This window comes from Zonotrichia albicollis, chromosome 10 (genome assembly GCF_047830755.1).
Source record: "Zonotrichia albicollis isolate bZonAlb1 chromosome 10, bZonAlb1.hap1, whole genome shotgun sequence".
Lineage (NCBI taxonomy): Eukaryota > Metazoa > Chordata > Aves > Passeriformes > Passerellidae > Zonotrichia > Zonotrichia albicollis.
The window spans coordinates 1,841,428-1,860,060 of record NC_133828.1 but is presented as its reverse complement, the minus strand read 5'-3'; the positions used below and the strand labels follow the sequence as shown (position 1 = coordinate 1,860,060).

General features: G+C 44.3%; 1 protein-coding gene across 1 annotated transcript; it reads right to left on the bottom strand.

Annotated features, from left to right (window-relative positions):
* Nucleotides 1–12,641: 12,641 nt before the first annotated feature.
* On the bottom strand, nucleotides 12,642–18,084 carry RBM43 (RNA binding motif protein 43). The gene is made up of 4 exons (XM_074547836.1): nucleotides 17,855–18,084; nucleotides 15,145–15,331; nucleotides 14,913–15,007; nucleotides 12,642–14,281 (listed from the first exon to the last, which is right to left on the bottom strand). Exons 1-4 carry the CDS (start codon nucleotides 17,855–17,857, stop codon nucleotides 13,574–13,576), a joined length of 993 nt encoding a protein of 330 aa, XP_074403937.1. The 5' UTR covers nucleotides 17,858–18,084; the 3' UTR covers nucleotides 12,642–13,573.
* Between the last annotated feature and the right edge of the window lie 549 nt (nucleotides 18,085–18,633).

Sequence of the window (18,633 nt, the reverse complement as noted above, 5' to 3'; positions counted from 1 at the left end):
TAATTCGGGAATTCCAGGTCTTTTAATTTGGGAATTCCAGGCATTTTAATTTAGGAATCCCAGGCATTTTAATTCGGGAATTCCAGGCATTTTAATTTGGGAATCCCAGTCATTTCAATTCGGGAATTCCAGGTCTTTTAATTTGGGAATTCCAGGCATTTTAATGTGGGAATTTCAGGCATTTTAATTCGGGAATTCCAGGTCTTTAAATTTGGGAATTCCAGGCATTTTAATTTGGGAATTCCAGGTCTTTTAATTTGGGAATCCCAGGTCTTTTAATTCGGGAATTCCAGGCTTTTTAATCTGGGAATCCCAGGTCTTTAAATTTGGGAATCCCAGGCATTTTAATTCGGGAATTCCAGGCATTTTAATTTGGGAATTCCAGGTCTTTTAATTCGGGAATTCCAGGCATTTTAATGTGGGAATTCCAGGTCTTTTAATTTGGGAATCCCAGGCATTTCAATTCGGGAATTCCAGGCAATTTAAAGGGGAATTTTCCCTCAAAATACATTTTCCCTCAAAATACACATTTGGGAGTGCTCCATGCACCCATCCAGGACCATCCCAGGGATTTTTCAGGAAAAAATTAAAGATTTTTTTCGAATTTAATGGATTTTTTTGAGTTTAGCTTTCCTCACTCCAACCCCACAAATTCAGCCCTGCAGATCAGAATTAAATCCTCTCCGTAATGAACTCGGGGCATCAATTCCAGCAGCAGGGATGTGACAGAAACACCACAAAAAAAAACCCTCCCAGCAGAAATTGAGGCTTCACCTCTCCCTGCACACAAAGAAATTACCCTGAAATGTAAAAGCACATTAGGAAAAAAAAAATCCCATTTCTAGGAGGAAAAAAAAAAAAAAAAAGAAAAAAACCCAAAACCAAGAAAAAAAAAAAATAGAAAACCACCAAGCCTTGACAGCTGTGTTGAAATTACCTCTGGTAATTTGAACTGAGTGGAAGCTTTTAGACTCGATTGCACCGAAAAAATGTAAAGTATGTCACTTATTGAGCTTTTATGCCTGACATCCAGCCAGCAATGCCGAGATCAGGAGGAAAAATGTGCTGGGAGAGACGGAGCATCACCCTGGGATTGCTGATCCTGGGGGGAATTCTCCAAAAAATGGGAGTCAGGAGCAGCTCCCTGCTCACTGAGCCTCCTGCTCCTCCTTCTGTGGGGAAATGAATCCTCAAACCCCAGAGATTTCTGTCCAAAAAGGAGACTGAGGAATCCTGGAAATTTATTCCAATACATTATTATTATAAATATATATTTATATTTAATAAATATAAATATAAATATATATTTAATATAAATATAAATATATTTAAATATTTATATAAATATAAATATATATTTATATTTCATATATTATATATAATAATAAATTTATTCCAATAAATTTATTATTATAAATTTATTATTATAAATATTCCAATAAACGGAGAGACCATGGGGCGTTTCCACTGAGATGTCTCAAATTTTTGGAGCAAGCAGCCTCAATTTTATCCCAATTTCCCTCTCTCTTTCCCCATTTCTGGGGTTCTTGAAAGGTTCAGATTTCCCAGAGATTTCCCTCTAATGTACAACCCTCCCCTTTTCATTTTTAGTTCTTATGGAATTTAGGGGTTTTTCTTCCCCATTGTTTCTTTCATCTTTCAATATCAGCAAACCTAAGGTTTATTTGTAAAGGCAAATTTTTGGAGCATGCATCCTCCCTTTTATCCCAATTTCCCTCTCTCTTTCCCCATTTCTGGGGTTCCTGAGAGGTTCAGATTTCCCAGAGATTTCCCTCTAATGTACAACCCTCCCTTTTCATTTTTAGTTCTTATGGAATTTAGGGTTTTTTTCTTCTCCATTGTTTCTTTCATCTTTCAATATCAGCAAACCTAAGGATTATTTGTAAAGGCAAATTTTTGGAGGATGCAGCCTCAATTTTATCCCAATTTCTCTCTCTCTTTCCCCATTTCTGGGGTTCCTGAGAGGTTCAGATTTCCCAGAAAATCTGATCCCAAAGATTCCCCTCTAATGTACAACCCCCCCATTTCATTTTTAGTTCTTATGGAATTTAGGGTTTTTGCCCCATTGTTTCTTTCATCTCTCAGTGCCGAATTTCATTTATCAGCAAACCTAAGGTTTATTTGTAAAGGCAAATTTTTGGAGGACACAGCCTCCCTTTTATCCCAATTTCCCTCTCTCTTTCCCCATTTCTGGGGTTCTTGAAAGGTTCAGATTTCCCAGAACACCTGATCCCAGAGATTTCCCTCTAATGTACAACCCCCCAATTAATTTTTAGTTATTATGGAATTTAGGGGTTTTTCTTCCCCATTGTTTCTTTCATCTTTCAATACCAGCAAACCTAAGGTTTATTTGTAAAGGCAAATTTTTGGAGGATGCAGCCTCCCTTTTATCCCAATTTTCCCTCTCTCTTTCCCCATTTCTGGGGTTCTTGAGAGGTTCAGATTCCCCCAAACACCTGATCCCAGAGATTTCCCTCTAATGTACAACCCTCCCATTTTATTTTTAATTAATGGCGTTTTTCCCCATTGTTTCTTTCATCTCTCAATGACCAATCTTTGTAAAAATCCACCAAAAATGGAAATATAAATGATAATCTTATATAATGATATAAATATTAATGATCATTATATTATTTATATTTTATATTTCTATATTATTTATATAAATATTTATTTATTTATTTACTTATATATAATATTATTATTTTCCAACCAAATTTTATCCTATTCCTCTGGAGCTCTTTCCCATACTAACATGGAATTTGAGCTCCTGAAAGAAACAGGATTTATATAAACATTTATACAATTAATTTATCTAAATCCATCATTTATATAAATATTAATAAATACTATACTATTTATAATCATTGTTATTATTAACCATTGTTATTATTAAACCTGTCGTTATTATTAACATATGACACGGGTTGGACTCGATGATCTTAAAGGTCTCTTCCAACCCAGAATTTCTGTGATTCTGTGATTAACAAATGTGTAATTATTATTATAGTTTTTGGATATAACTATTATATTTCTTGTATAATAATTAGTACAAATAAATATCAATATAATTATTATATATATTATAATATAATATATATATATAAAATATATATATATAAAATATATATTATATATTTTATATTATATTATATAATATGCATATTATATATAATATACATATTATATATATAATATATAATATAATATACATATTATATAATATTATATATATATAATATAATTATATATAATTATCCCAAAATAATACTATTATTACCATTAGTACTGGTAATAATAGAATAGTAATAGTAATAATAATAGTAATAGTAATAGTAATAATAGTAATAATAGTAATAATAGTAATAATAGTATGGTAATGGTAATAGTAATAGTAGTAGTAGTAGTAATAATAATAATAATAATAACTATTATTATTATTATTATTATTATTATTATTATTATTATTATTATTATTGTTGTTGTTGTTGTTGTTGTTGTTGTTGTTGTTGTTGTTGTTATTGTTATTGTTGGGTTTTTTGGGTTTTTTTTTATTATTATTATTATTTTTAAGCATTTTCTCAGTCCCTGCTGCCAGGCAATGCAGTGCATGGAATGTGGGGGCACCTCACCAAAACCAGAATTATTTCAGGAAAATTCGGAAATTCTGCCAAGGTAAGACAAGGCCGAGTTGGACGGGGCTGGGGGCACCCTGGGACGGTGGGATGTGGCAGGATTTGGGATAAAATGAGTTTTAAGGTCCTTCCCCAATAAAATGAGCTTTAAGGTCCCTCCCCACCCACATTTCTCCTGATTTTAATTCAAATTTAATCCTCGAGGATCCCTCATTTGATTAGGTATTCAATCTGTGATTCGCAAGTCTGGGAGTTCTTCAAGGTTACTCACATTAAAAACCCGAGAACTTGGCGCCAAAAAAAAAGAAAAAAATTTAACAAATAATAATAATTTTTAAAAAAAACAGCTTGAAATTTTCACAAGCCCCAAATTGGCGAGACTTCAAACGGCTCTGAGGCTGCTGCCGTTGCACCCAGGGGTGCAGAGCAGGCTTGGGGATGTGGGGACAATTTGGGGACAGCAGCTCAATAAATGCAATTACTCTGCTGTGACTTCAGGAGGGTTAAAATGCGATTATTTTGTGGGTTTTCCTCATCTTCCCATCTTCAGCTTCCTCTCTCCTGCAGCTGATTTCGCCTGGTTTGATCTCCACAAATGGGGAAATCCTGCAGCACTGCCAGCCTTGCTTTTGGGTGGTTTGGGGAGCTCAGGTTAAACCAAATCTGAGTAAAATTCTGATTTTTTTTGTTCACCCAGATGAGCCCCTGTGCTGCAGGAATTTCTGCACATCCCAGCATTCCCTCCAGGCTATGGAAATCCCATTCCAGGCCTGCCAATACCAGGAATTAACCTGGAAAATCCTGGAAAATCCTTCCTGCTCTGTTTTGGGCTGGCGCTGAGTCTCTGAGTGTGTTATTCAGAAAGTTTGGGGGATCCTGAGAAAATGGAGATGTTGGAGATGTTCATCCAACAGATGAAAAAGGGAAAAGCCTCTCAGGGAGGGTTTAGGGTGGGAATTTATATTTCCACTTGCTCAGCACTGCTGGCACCCACACAAGAGCTTTTTGCTGAGAAAGAAAAGCACCCAGGTGACGGTGAAGACGAAATTTTATGCACACAAGCTCCCAGTGCAGGCACAATTATCTGCAACATGAAGGAGAGCAGCAGCTTTTGTTGTCAGACCAGGAAAAAATTGTGTCACAATCCACGTCAAAGTGGAAATGAAGATTTTTAGATTTTTAAATTTTAATTTTTTTAAAATATTTTCATTTTTATTTTTTTAAATTTTTTAAATTTTTTAATTTTTTAATTTAAAAAAAAATTTAATTTTTAATTTTTTTATTTTTTTTATTTTTTTATTTTTTAATTTTTTAAATTTTTTTAATTTTTAATTTTTTTAATTTTTAATTTTTATTTTTTAAATTTTTTAATTTTTGTTTCAGGGTGGTTCAAGTGACAGTTTTGGTGCCCCTGAGTGCAGCCTGGAGGAGAAGGGAAGAAGGGAAGGGTTAAATTCCTCGGTGCAGTGGAGCTGGAGGTGTCTCCCCTCCAAAATCCATTTTTGGAGAGATGGGAGGGATTGGGATCGATCGGGAGCCCAGGAAAACCGGGATCAGAGCAGGGGGACACAAAGGAACACCCCACACAAAGAGAGGAGCGGTTTGGGGTGGAAAGGACCCCAAAAACCCCCTCGGTCCCTGCTCCCAATTCACCTGGCCCCAGGGATGGACAATGGGGTTTATTTGGCACCGGGTTGGTCACAGCACGGTTTAATTACCCCGTGTTTAATGAGGGGTTAATCACAGCTCCTGCTCCTCTCACGCACCCACGGTCTCGGGTGAAATTCGGGTTTGTGGGGCCGCGGAATGAGGGGCTGGGAGAGGAGCCTGGGCAGGGAAAGGGGGGAAGGAGCCGCTGCAAAAACTCTGGGGAAAGGTGGGCTGAGATCGGGATGGAGCAGGATCCCAAAATCAGCTCCAGGGAAAGGTGGGCTGAGATCGGGATGGAGCAGGAGCCGATCCCAAAATCAGCTCCAGGGAAAGGTGAGCTGAGCCAGGACCTGATCCCAAAATCAGCTCCAGGGAAAGGTGAGCTGAGCCAGGACCTGATTCCGGCATCTCCTGCAGGGTAAGGTGAGCTGAGATTGGGATGGAGCAGGACCCGATGCCAACATCTCCAGGGAAAGGTGAGATGAGCTCAGGAATGGAGCAGGACCTGATCCCAAAATCATCTCCAGGGAAAGGTGAGCAGAGATCGGGATGGAGCAGGAACAACCTGATCCCAAAATCTCTTCCAGGGAAAAGTGAGCTGAGATCAGCTTCCCAAAACTTTGGGATGGAGCAGGATCTAATTCCAAAATCTCCTGCAGGGAAAGGTGGGCTCAGCTGGGTTCTCCACAGCCCCAGGACGGAGCAGGACCTGATCCCAAAATCAGCTCCAGGGAAAGGTGAGCTGAGATTGGGATGGAGCAGGAGCCGATCCCAAAATCTCCTCCAAGGAAAGGTGAGTTGAGCTCAGCTTCCAGCAGCTCCAGGAGGGAGCAGGACCCGATCCCAACATCTCCAGGGAAAGGTGAGATGAGCTCGGGAATGGAGCAGGACCTGATCCCAAAATCAGCTCCAGGGAAAGGTGAGCTGAGCCAGGACCTGATTCCGGCATCTCCTGCAGGGAAAGGTGAGCTGAGATCGGGATGGAGCAGGGCCTGATCCCAAAATCTCCTCCAGGGAAAAGTGAGCTGAGCTCGGCTTCCCAAAACTCTGGGATGGAGCAGGACCTGATCCCAACACCTCCTCCAGAGAAAAGTGAGCTGAGATCAGGATGGAGCAGGACCCGATCCCAAAATCTCCTCCAGGGCAAGGTGAGCTGAGCCGGGCTCCCCTCAGGATGCCCCAGGCTGGAGCAGGACCCGCTCCCGGCTCTTCTCCTCCCGCAGGGGGGCAGGACTCGGCGCAGACCTTGGAACTGCGGCTCCAAAGAATTCCGGCTCCAAAGCATCCTGCTCCAAAGAATTCCGCCTCCAAATCATCCTGCTCCAAAGAATTCCTGCTCCAAAGCATCCGGCTCCAAAGAATTCCTGCTCCAAAGCATCCTGCTCCAAAGAATTCCCGCTCCAAAGCATCCGGCTCCAAAGAATTCCTGCTCCAAAGCATCCTGCTCCAAAGAATTCCCGCTCCAAAGCATCCGGCTCCAAAGAATTCCTGCTCCAAAGCATCCTGCTCCAAAGAATTCCCGCTCCAAAGCATCCAGCTCCAAAGAATTCCGGCTCCAAAGCATCTGGCTCCCTCTTGTGTCGCCGAGCTGGCAGGAACAGGAGGATGGGACAAGCTCCGGCACCTGCTCCTGTCCCGTGTCCAGCCCGGGCAGGGATGAGAGCCCAGGGTGACCCCAAAAGGAAAACTCGGGGCTCGCAGGGAGCATCCAGAGGGAACAGGGAATGGGGTTCCTGTTCCTCGGCTGAGCTGAGGAAATCCCAGCCTGGAGAAATCCCACCTCTCCTGCAGCACCCCATGGCGATGCCATTCGTACATCCCACCCCCAGCATTCCTGCTCCAGGGGTTCCAGGAGAATGAAACTATTCCAGCTGTGCAAACACAACAGAACTTTGTTTTTCCAGTATTTTATCCTGGTTTTTTTTCCCCTTTGGTATTGTGGGTGGCAGGTGCTTGTTGGGTTAAGCCCTTTCCTGACCCAGAGCTGGGGTAGCTGAGAGGAGTTTTAAAAACTTTTAGTCCATTTTCACTCTCATGGGAAGAATGAGATAATGCAGATGTTACAATTCACACCATCACAATCAGAAGCCACATATTTCCTAATTACAACACAATTCACACCGCCACAATCAGAAGCCAGATATTTCCTAATCACAACACGTTATAAATGTTTCTTGGCCTATCAGCTTTTGCCACGCCATGAGAGAATTCTCCACAACTTCATTTCCCCCAGGTGCTGATCCCCACTGCTCCCATGGCAGAAAGGAGCAGAAAGGACAGGGAAAACGCACCTGGAAACCGCATTTAATGCAGTTAAATTTAATGCATTGGTGCTGCTGCATTTAATGCATTTAATATAATATTATATTAATAATTTAATATATTTAATAAATAAATATTAATAAATTTAATATAATATTAAATGCATTTAATGCATTTAATAAATGCATTTAATGCACTGGTGCTGCTGCTGCAGATGTGGTGTTTCCCCTTAGCTGAGTTCCTTTCTGGAGATTTCTTCAAAGGTCACTGATGGGTGTCAGGAGACAAAGGAAAGCTGTGTTAGTAGAAAAAGGGATTTGTTTTCCAGCAGATGTTCTACAGCTTCTACAACTCAGGGAAAAATTAAGTACAGGCAGACCAGGTGCTGTCACCCCTGAATTGGGCAGCCTTACTAAATTTTTCTGGTTTGCTTTAAATCACAATTAAAAATTAATGCTTGTTTTTCACCCCCTTGGCCGGGGTGCCTGGTTATCTTCAGAAATCAGGGAAGACTCCCATCCTCCAATTTAGGTGAAGCTGGTTAAGTGCACCCAGGGGATTTCTCTAATTTAAAAGAGAGGGGTGGGAAAGGACTTTTCACTGCTAATGCAGCAAGTGAAGGGAACGAGCCCCAAGGAGTTATTTGGAATGAAACTGGATGGAAGCCATGGATCCTGGGACACCGACCACCCTGGATGTGAGGGGGGAGCCACCTAGGAAGGGTTGAGCAATCAGAAAGATTTTCCAGGCTTTTCCAAGCATTTCCCAGCTTTTCCAAGCTTTTCCCAGCCTTTCCCAGCATTTCCAGCCCCGCTGGGCAGGGTCACAGCTGCTTTTCTCCCACACAAACGCGCACCAGAACAGGAACCAGGGTTTGCTCCTGGAGCCAAGGGAGATCCCTGCAGAATCCATCTCCTCTCCCCAGCCCTGCATGGCTGCAGGGACTCACCAGCCACGCTCAGCGGGTGAATATTCCCATCTCCATCTGGGCTGGATGCTTCCCAGTCTCCAGCGTGGCCTGAGGAAGGTGTGGGTGTGAAAGTTGCCTCAGATGATGAGATAATTGTTATTAACTCTGTTTATTTTTCTCGCACATCATTCTGGGGGTTAATTAATAAAACACGTGGTTCTCAAAAGCAGAATATCCCTTCAGAATATCCTTCTAGGGCTGCAGTTTTTCAGGAGATGTGAGAGATCTTTTGCAGCTGGAGCAAACACACAAAGTTTGAGCACATCTCAGAGGTGGCAGGGGCGGCTTTAGGGACAAGAAATCTGCAGAAAGGGCTTTTTATTCCTCATGGAAGTCCCTCCTCCCTGCAGGAATGGCTCCATCCATCCATCCATCCTTGCTGCATAATGGGATGCACAGGTGCCATGGGAATAGGGAGGCTTTGTCCTCCCTCCCTGCGGGAGCAGCCCTTTGTGTCAGGGATGCTGAGGGATCCCGGTCAATCATTCCTGCTGCATCGCCTCCCCCAGCCCTCAGCACAGCCACGAGATGGATTCGGCCTCCAAATTGGCCAAGATTTTCCTGCTGAGGGATGTCCCTCAAATCCTCGTGGTTTTAAGGCATTTTAAGCTGTTTTTAGGGTGTTTTTAAGGTGTTTTCCCCACTGATTGTAGCCAGGTGCTGCCAGGAACTGAGCTCACACTCTGCTGTTTTTAAAGTAATTTTTAAATTTATTTTCCAGTGGGAGTTGTGCCTCAAATCAAAACCAGGCTTTGTATTTTTACAACTCTTATTTCTCCCCTTCTGGGGAAGGGCACAAATATTCTGTTGAGGTCTCCTGAGCAGGTTTTTTATTCAAATTAATGTGCAAACCTGAGAGTCCTGAGTCAACCAAGAGCTCCAGGAATAACAGCTGCTTCCCAGGATATTATCCAACACACACAAATATTTTTCAAGTGGAATTTCATAGAGACAGCAGAGCCTTGCTTGCCATAAAAATAACTGTGAGAAAGAGAGCTGGCAAATCCCTGAGCGGCCCTGACACAGAGTTGGTTTGGTTGGATTTGTTGGAATATTCATGGCAGTGACCAAGTGGAGGGGTTTTAGCTGAATATCCATTGTTTTCTGGACTGGAAACTGTGGGATGGTGAGGGAAGCAATGTGTGTTTTGTTGTCGTGTGTATGTTTGTTGTATGATTTTCCTCAATCTATGTATTGTTTCCCCCTACACAATGTCAATGGTTCTGCCCTCCCCAGTTTTCCCGCCATTAGCTCCTATGTCAGTTATGTTACCATGGTTACCCCTGCCCTCAGTTTGTGTCTGTCACCCAAGTTATATAATTTCTCCTGCCCCTTTTCCCCTTTTTAGTAAATCTTTTCTCCTCCCTGGACCCAGTCAATCACCCCCCACTCCTCTCGGTTTTCCAGAACCTTCGTTTCACTGGAGGTTGTGGTTGGCTGTGGTCCCGGGGCCCCTCCCTTACCTTGTATTTATTGGTTTCCCTAAAATGTCAGTTTGGTGAAATCCATCCCCTCACCCTTCCTAATTGGTTCCTTGTAAGTTCCACCTGTACCCACCCCCCCTCCTTTATACTCCTGTTTCACCCCCTATTCGGGGCCGCTTCCCTGGCTGGTTTCCCCCCGTTGGATCCCCTGTAACATCAATAAACCGATATTAACCCCCGGAGAAGTGTCCTGCTCCTTGCCTCATCATACCAGCGGTGAGAGCCGGTCCGCAGCCAGCACAGCCCGAGGCCCTCAGACTGTTGTAGTGTGTTGTTAAGTTTCTTGTGTTATTCCCCCAATTTATGTATTGTTTCCCCCTATTATGTGTAAAATGGTTTTGTCCCCCCAGTTTTTCCCGCCACAGCCCTGATGGCCGTTAGGTTACCATGGTTACCCCTGTGTCTGTCACCCAAGTTATATAATTTCTCCTGCCCCGTTTCCCCTTTTTAGTAAATCTTTTCTCCTCCCTGGGCTCAGTCAATCACCCCCCCACTCCTCCTGGTTTTCCAGAACTTTCGTTCCCCTGGAGGTGTTGGTTGGCTGGGGTCCCGGGACCCCTCCCGTACCTTTTGATTATTGGTTTCCATGGAGTGTCAGTTCTGTGAACTTCATCCCCTCACCTTTCCCGATTGGTTCCACCTGTACCCACCCCCCTCCTTTATAATCCTGTTTCACCCCCTATTCGGGGCCACTTCCCCGGTTGGTTTCCCCCCCGTTGGATCCCCTGTAACATCAATAAACCGACATTAACCCCTGGAGAAGTGTCCTGCTCCTTGCCTCATCATACCAGCGGTGAGAGCCGGTCCGCAGCCAGCACAGCCCGAGGCCCTCAGACTGTTGTAGTGTGTTGTTAAGTTTCTTGTGTTATTTCCCCAATTTATGTATTGTTTCCCCCTATTAAGTGTAAAATGGTTTTGTCCCCCAGTTTTTCCCGCCACAGCCCTGATGGCCGTTAGGTTACCATGGTTACCCCTGTGTCTGTCACCCAAGTTATATAATTTCTCCTGCCCCTTTTTCCCTTTTTAGTGAATCTTTTCTCCTCCCTGGGCTCAGTCAATCACCCCCCCACTCCTCCTGGTTTTCCAGAACTTTCGTTCCCCTGGAGGTGTTGGTTGGCTGTGGTCCCGGGGCCCCTCCCTTACCTTGTATTTATTGGTTTCCCTTAAATGTCGGTTTGGTGAAATCCATCCCCTCACCCTTCCTAATTGGTTCCTTGTAAGTTCCACCTGTACACACCCCCCCTCCTTTATACTCCTGTTTCACCCCCTATTTGGGGCCACTTCCCCGGTTGGTTTCCCCACGTTGGATCCTGCTACACTTTCAATAAACCGAGGTTTAACCCCCGGGAAATGGTCAGCTCCGTTCCTCCCCTATACCAGCGGTGAGAGCCGGGCGCAGCCAGCACAGCCCGAGGCCCTCAGACGCCGAGGGGCGCTGGCCAGGAATTGCAGAGGGGCGTCGGCCTTTCCCCCTCAGCAGCCGGACTTTGACTTTCAGGCCACGTAGGCCTCACCATAGTGTTTCACTGGTGGTGCTGTCCTGGCTGTGCATCCCAAACCAGCAGCCCTGGATCCATCCCAGGGCCAAAGGTGGGGCATTCCCAGCCCGATCCAAGCTGGAAAAGCAGCCCTGGAGCACAACAGCAGCTCCCCTGCTCCTCTTTCCCCACGTGCCTCTCTCCAAAGCACTCCACAAACAAAACAGCCCAGGCAGAAAAGCCCTTTTTGTGTCCAGGAGCACATCCTGGGAATGAGAGCAGCAGATGGAGAGCCCTGGGAACAACGGGATAAAGCTGAAGGGGTGCCAAGGCCGTGGGGGCAAAGGCGATGATGGGAAGGGAGCTGAGGCAGGATTCAAACAGAACACTTTATCCAGCTGTGATTTCAACACTCCGAGGTGGTGCCTGCAGGTCCTTGGGGAAGGAGGAGCTGTTTGGCACAAAAGCAGGGCTGAAGGACACCTGGAGTGCTGCTGCCAGCTGTGCTGGTGCCCAAAGGGACCCAAAAACCACCAAAAACCACCAAAAACCACCAAAAACCACCCTCAGGCAGCAGCCACCAGCCAGGGCTCACACAGACACCACAGCCACTGCTTTGAGCAAAAAATAGGAAATACCAGAGCTCTGAATCAGGAAAAAAATAAAATTAGGCACTTCAGAAGAAAAAAAAAAGATGAGAAGTTCAATGTGGACACTGGAAAACAGCACTAATTTCATTAAAGGGTTATCCTGCATAGAGGATTTTGTCTTGGACAAGTTTGAAAAACTTCCCATCTCTGCTTGAGCTCTGTGGGGATGAACCCAAACAGCTCTGGGGGAGTTTTCCAGAGTTTCCCATCCCTGAGCCCCTTGGAGAACCTGCAGAGCACAGGGGAACTTGGAAAGGATGAAGAATTATTATTATTATTATCATTATCATCATTATTACTATTATTACTATTATTACTAGTATTTTTACTATTATCACTTTGTTGTTGTTATTGTTGTTAATTTGTTAATGTTGTTATTGTTATTATTAAATATCTTTAAATATTGCTCCCCTCTCCCAATTCAGCAAAGCACTTAAGCTCACCAGCTTGCTGCTTTGACACCCATTTTTAATACAATTTTAATTCATTTTAATACACTTTTAATACATTTTTAGTACACAAAGGTGCTTAAACACCTCTCACTGGCTGCATTGCACTGGAGAATCAGCCATGACAAGAAAATGACTCGAGCGTTTCTTGGGCTTCAGGTTTGAGCTTCCAACCAAAAATCTGGGATTTGGTTAAAATAACACAGACACAATGTTTTAACAACACTTTTCTTTAATGGCATAAACCCCTCAAACTTTGCCTGCACATCAGACAGAAAAGCTGCTCTGGATGTTTTGAGAAATTATTCTAAACACACAGATATCACAAAATAAAAGCCATTTTCTAAATTGGTTTATACAACCCTCCATTTGTGCCCTTGTAATGGATACAGAATCAGATTTGCATAAACAGAATCTGATTCCAAAGTCTGAATGCCCCCACATTTTCCCATCAAATCTCTGGACACACTTTCATGTCTAAATAACGAGCTGTCAAGAGATGCTGCAGAAGCCTTTACAGCTGGGAAAAACCTCATTATTGCTCCTATGAAAACAAACTGGCTGTTTCCTGCAGGGCAGAATTAGCAAGGCTTTCTCAACCTGTCCATTCCATGTGCATTTTGCTCTGCCAGGGGTCCCTCTGCAGCTCCAGGGCCACAAAAGGTCCCCATTCCTGGCTGCTCACAGAACCTCACACACAACTCCCCTGCAGTGTTTCCTACATGCTTGGCACACCCAGCTTAAAAAAAAAATTAAAAATCTCTTTTTTCATCATGTACTCCTTGACAGCAAGCTGGGGTGAGAATGCTCTGAGGTACCAAAGGAAATGTGGTCCCCAAGTCCATGCAAGATGCAAAAATCACTGATTTATTGTTCTGAGCTTAATTTGGTGCAGAGCTGCCAGCCTGTGAGCGGGACAGAGTGACATCCCAGTGCCACGGGGTGAGAAAGCCAAGCCCCAGGAGCCCTCAGCCCTACCTGGAGAGCCTCTTCACCTCCTCTGTGAACCCAAAAACGTCTGCAGAGGTGCCCACGACGTCCAGGTGGGTGTCATAAGGGATGGTCAGCACTGTGGGGTACTGTGCTTTCAGCCTCTCACAGAGCTGCCTGAGCCTCTGCTTCCCAGCCCTGCTGGGCTCCTTGAGGCAAATCCTCTCCTTCCTTAAAATATTCTGCAGCTCTGCCGAGTAATTTTCTATCATTTTCTTGGCTTTTAATCCCTGTGCCTCAGCAGCACTCTCAATGCTCACCGTGGTGATGTCACCATCAGTGACACCAGAAATGACAGCATCATTTCTCCGCAGGGCCCTGGCGTGGAAGCGCTTCATGTAGTGATAGATATCCGTGTCCAGAACCAGCACCTGCTTCTCCCTCGGCGCATTCCGGGCGGGATTCCTCATCTCCACAGCACCTCTGTGCTCCTGCAGCTTCCTCCTCGCTCTCTGGTGGGGTTTTCTGTCCCTTTTCTCCTCCTCTGGGAGGGATTTTGCCTTCAGCAGGAGGAAATCTCTCAGCCCTCGGAGTGCTGGGAAGGGCCCTTGCACTGCAATGTGCCCGTCACGCTGCAAAGGCCCAAAACTCAAAGCTGGGCTCTGCTGCTTCATCTCTGCCACCAAATCTTCTAAAACCAAGTGATCTCTGAAAACAGCCATGCTGAGGGTGGAGGTGACCCGGAGGAAGGCCTGGAATTGTCAATGGGAGAAGTTAAGGAGTGGCTAATGAGGCATGAAGCATAATTAGATGAATTAGGTGTGGGAAATGGAAAGACAGAAACTTTAAAAGACACAGGAGGGTTTATCTGCAGCCTTGGAAGAATGTAAAAATAAAGAATGTAAAAATAAAGCACACAGACATTAAGCAATCACAAACTTCTGTTTCTATAGTTGTAAGTAAGGAGTAAGGAACATCTCAAGTAATTTAGGTAAGTAAGCAACTATTGGTAAGATGGTGAAGGGTTTATAACATAGAAATGAACTTGTATAGAGTAAGCTGAGAGTTGAGAAGTTGTAATAGAAGCATCTGTGTGTACATGTGAGAGTAACCCACTGGATAAAAGTATATTCATTGCAACAGGAGTAAGTAAAGGTGATAGGTTAGAAAAGCAAAATAAACTTTTGAAACTGTCCATTGGGTTATAAAGTGATATACTGCCCTGTAACAAAGAACTTGTGGCCATTTTTTATGGCCGATTGCTGGCCATAAATCTCACAGCCTCTGGGACTGCTGTTTACCTGAGCCATGAATTGTTTTCAGCCTGCCTGGGGTGCCATCCCTGCGCTGAAAGCAGTGACAGTGCCATAGGCAGGAGCTCACCTGGTGGCAGTAGCGGGTCACTGTCAGGGGGAAGGGCCTGGGCAGCCTCTCGTCCTGCAGGAGATGCTGATCCTTCTTCAGCACACGCTCCGCAACTGAAAACAAACCCAGATCCAAGCTCTGACGCTTTTTCGCATTTCAAACTCTAACAGCCCCCGGGTTCTGTGAAATCCCAATTTCAAACCGTTCAGGGCACAGCTGTACTTCAATACTAAACACACCCATTTCATACCTGCTGCATCCTCGAAGGTCACGTAGGCAACTCCAGCTTTCTGCGTGGGATACGTGACCTGCTCCACGTCCCCGCCGTGGTTCCGGGACCTCTGGAAGTGGATGGTGAGGAGGTCAGCCAGGAGCTCATCCTCCAGGAGGCCAGCTGGGACACCAGCGATGACAACTGTCCTCGTGCCTCGGGCAGCCTGGGCAGGGGTGGCAAAGTCAGCAGGGACCCCCACATTCCCGCCCTGCAGAGGCTCCCGCTCCCCTCAGCTATTTTTTGGGGTTTTTTTAAATGGATACACACTGTTCACACCCATATGTCAAGTCTGGAAACTTGTATTTTCAAACAGCAATACATGAAAGTAGCAATGAAGAATGCATAATCTCTGAAAAATATATATATAATATATAATAATATATAAAAATAGTATTTAATATAAAATATAATATACAAAAATAATATATTTTATATTATATGTTATATATTATATATTATATATTATATATTATATATTATATATTATATATTATATATTACATATTATATCATTATTATATAATTATTATATATTATAATATACAATATATAAAATAATATATATAATTTCTATATATAATTTCTTGCTTTATATATATAATATATAGGAGATGTAATATAGAATAATATATATTATATACATTATTATCATTAATATATATTATATAATATCATTAGTATATAAAATACATTTTATATACTAAAAATTTATAGATACTAATTGTATACATATTAAAATATATTACATATTATATTTTATAATATATAACATAGAATATATAATATATTATATATAATATATTATATATAATATATTATGTTTTATATATTATATTTTATGTAATATATATTTTAGTATTATATTTTATTATAATTATATTATTTTGTATATAATTACATTTAATATATAATAATATGTATACTAACACATTTCAATAATTATTATTATATTATATATTATTATAATGTTATATTATATTATATTAAGTATATATTATAAAATATATATAATATATATTATGTATTATAAAATATATTATATAAATAAATATTGTTGCTTCCATGTAGCAAAACATGTTCATTTTCAAAACAGCTAAAATTCAGGCTTTAGGTGTGAATGGTAGGAATTACAGTCTCTTTTTTTTCTTTGTTTTGTTTTGGTTTTTTTTTTCAGTTTCTTAGTTGTTTTATGGGGACTTTGTAATGTGCATTTAGGGGTTAATTAATCCTGCCCAATCAGATCTCAGTGCCTGCCAGGCTGCCTCAGGCATCTGCATTAAAAAATGGTTTTAAATGCCATTTAAACCCTCTCAGTATCTTCTCAAAGCAGGAAAAATGAGCATTACATTTACGTTTCTCAGCTGGAAGGTCCCATTGGTAACGTGGTTTCCTCTGATTCTGATATTTAGCATCAGAAGAGAAAGAAAAATTGTAACTGCATGTGATGCTCAGCAGGGATTGATTCCCTGCAGAGTGGAAGGGGCAGATTCCTTGTTAAACTCGGGATCTCAGCCTTTTAAACCCTCTCAGCATCTTCTCAAAGCAGGAACAATGAGCCCTAAATTTCAGTTTCTCACCTGGGAGGTGAGAAATTGCACCTGGTAACGTGGTTTCCTGTGATTCTGATATTCAATATCACTGCACATTGTGGAGCACTGACTACATTTATCACTTCACTGACTTTTCGGAAGAAAGCAGATAAATTTGTGGGAACGAGCTGTCAGTAACTGCACTTGAGGTCAGTCACTACATCTGAATTCTTTAAACTCCTCTTAAGATTTAAGCTTCTTTTAAGATTTAAACTTCTCTTAAGTTGTTTTTTTTCCTGGGCTGCCTAGGACAGGATCGCAGCTCCAGCAGGGGCTGCTGAGGGAGCGATGCCTGCCCACAATCCTGGACACCGCCACGGCTCTGGGGACAAACCCAGCGAGGGGCTCCATGGAATTCCGAGCGCCAGGAGCTTTTAATTAATGACAGCAGCCAATTAAGCAGGCGGCGAGGCCCGTGCGAGAGGCGGCACGGAGGGAATGCAGACGGGGATTTTCTCACGCCTGGCACAGCCGGAGCTCGGCTCGGCTGCCAGACAGCCCTCACACCTTCCCAGCTGGTGTTTGGGAGCAACACTCGGGCCTGCTAGTGGGGTTAGGGGAAAAAAAGCAACCCAAGAACACACGGATTGTGCTGAATCACTCCCCAGACGCGTCTGTGCCGAGCAGCTGCTCCCAGGCAGGGATGGGCGCTGCGGGAGGGGCCGGGAATGGGCCGGGAATGGGCCGGGAATGAGGAGGGAGGGAGGGATGGGGCAGCAGCTCTGCTGACAACGGGTCCTGCTGGTGCTTCCTGGCAAACTCCAGACTGGTTTGGGTTGGAAGAGACCTTAAAGCTCATCCCAATCCAGCCCTGCCATGGGCAAAGACACCTTCCACTGTCCCAAGCTGCTCCAAGCCCCCATGTCCAGCCTGGCCTTGGGCACTGCCAGGGATCCAGGGGCAGCCCCAGCCCAGGCAGGAATTCCCAGTTCCCAATGTCCCATCCATGCCTGCCCTCTGGCACTGGGAGCCACTCCCTGGCTCCTGACCCTCCATCCCTTGTCCCCAGATCCTTTTCCAGCGCTTTCCCCTCAGCCCCTCCCGGCCCGGCCCCTCGCGGTGCGCGGCCCCGGCTCCCCCCCGGTCCCGGCACTTGCCATGGCCGCTCCAACGGGACGGGATCCCACCGGGACGGGATCCCAACGGGACGAGGATCCCACCGGGACTGGGATCCCACCGAGACGGGATCTCGGCGGGAAGGGCGCGGAACGAGCGGGCCCGGCGGGGAAACGAAAGCGAAAGCGGCGGGGAAGCGACGGGGCCGCCCCTGAGGCCGCCCCCAGCCCGGCGGGAACAGCGCGGCCCGGCCCGCCCTGCCCGGCTGGAACGGGAACCGGGATTTGGGCAGGGACACGCGGGGACAGGGACACGCGGGGACAGGGACACATACATGGACAAGAACGCACGTGGAGAGGAACTAGCGAGAAGGGCGTGCATGGATAGGGACAGGGACACACACAGGGACAAGGGACACACAGGGAGAGGGACAGGGACTTGAACATATACATGGACAAAAACACACATGGAGAGGAACAAGGGAGAAGGGCGTGCATGGAGAGGGACAGGGACATGTAGGGAGAGGGACACACACAGGGACATACACAGGGAGAGGGACAGGCAGGGACAGGGACTTTTACATGGACAAAAACACGCATGGAGAGGAACAAGGGAGAAGGGCGTGCATGGAGAGGGACAGGGACACACGGGGAGAGAGGGACACACACAGGGACATATACATGGACAGGGACACAGGGAGAAGGGCATGCATGGAGAGCGACAGGGACACGTGGAGAGGGGCACACATGGAAAAGGACAGGTATGGAGAGGGACATGCATGGAGACATACACATGGAGAGGGACATGGAGGGACAAATAC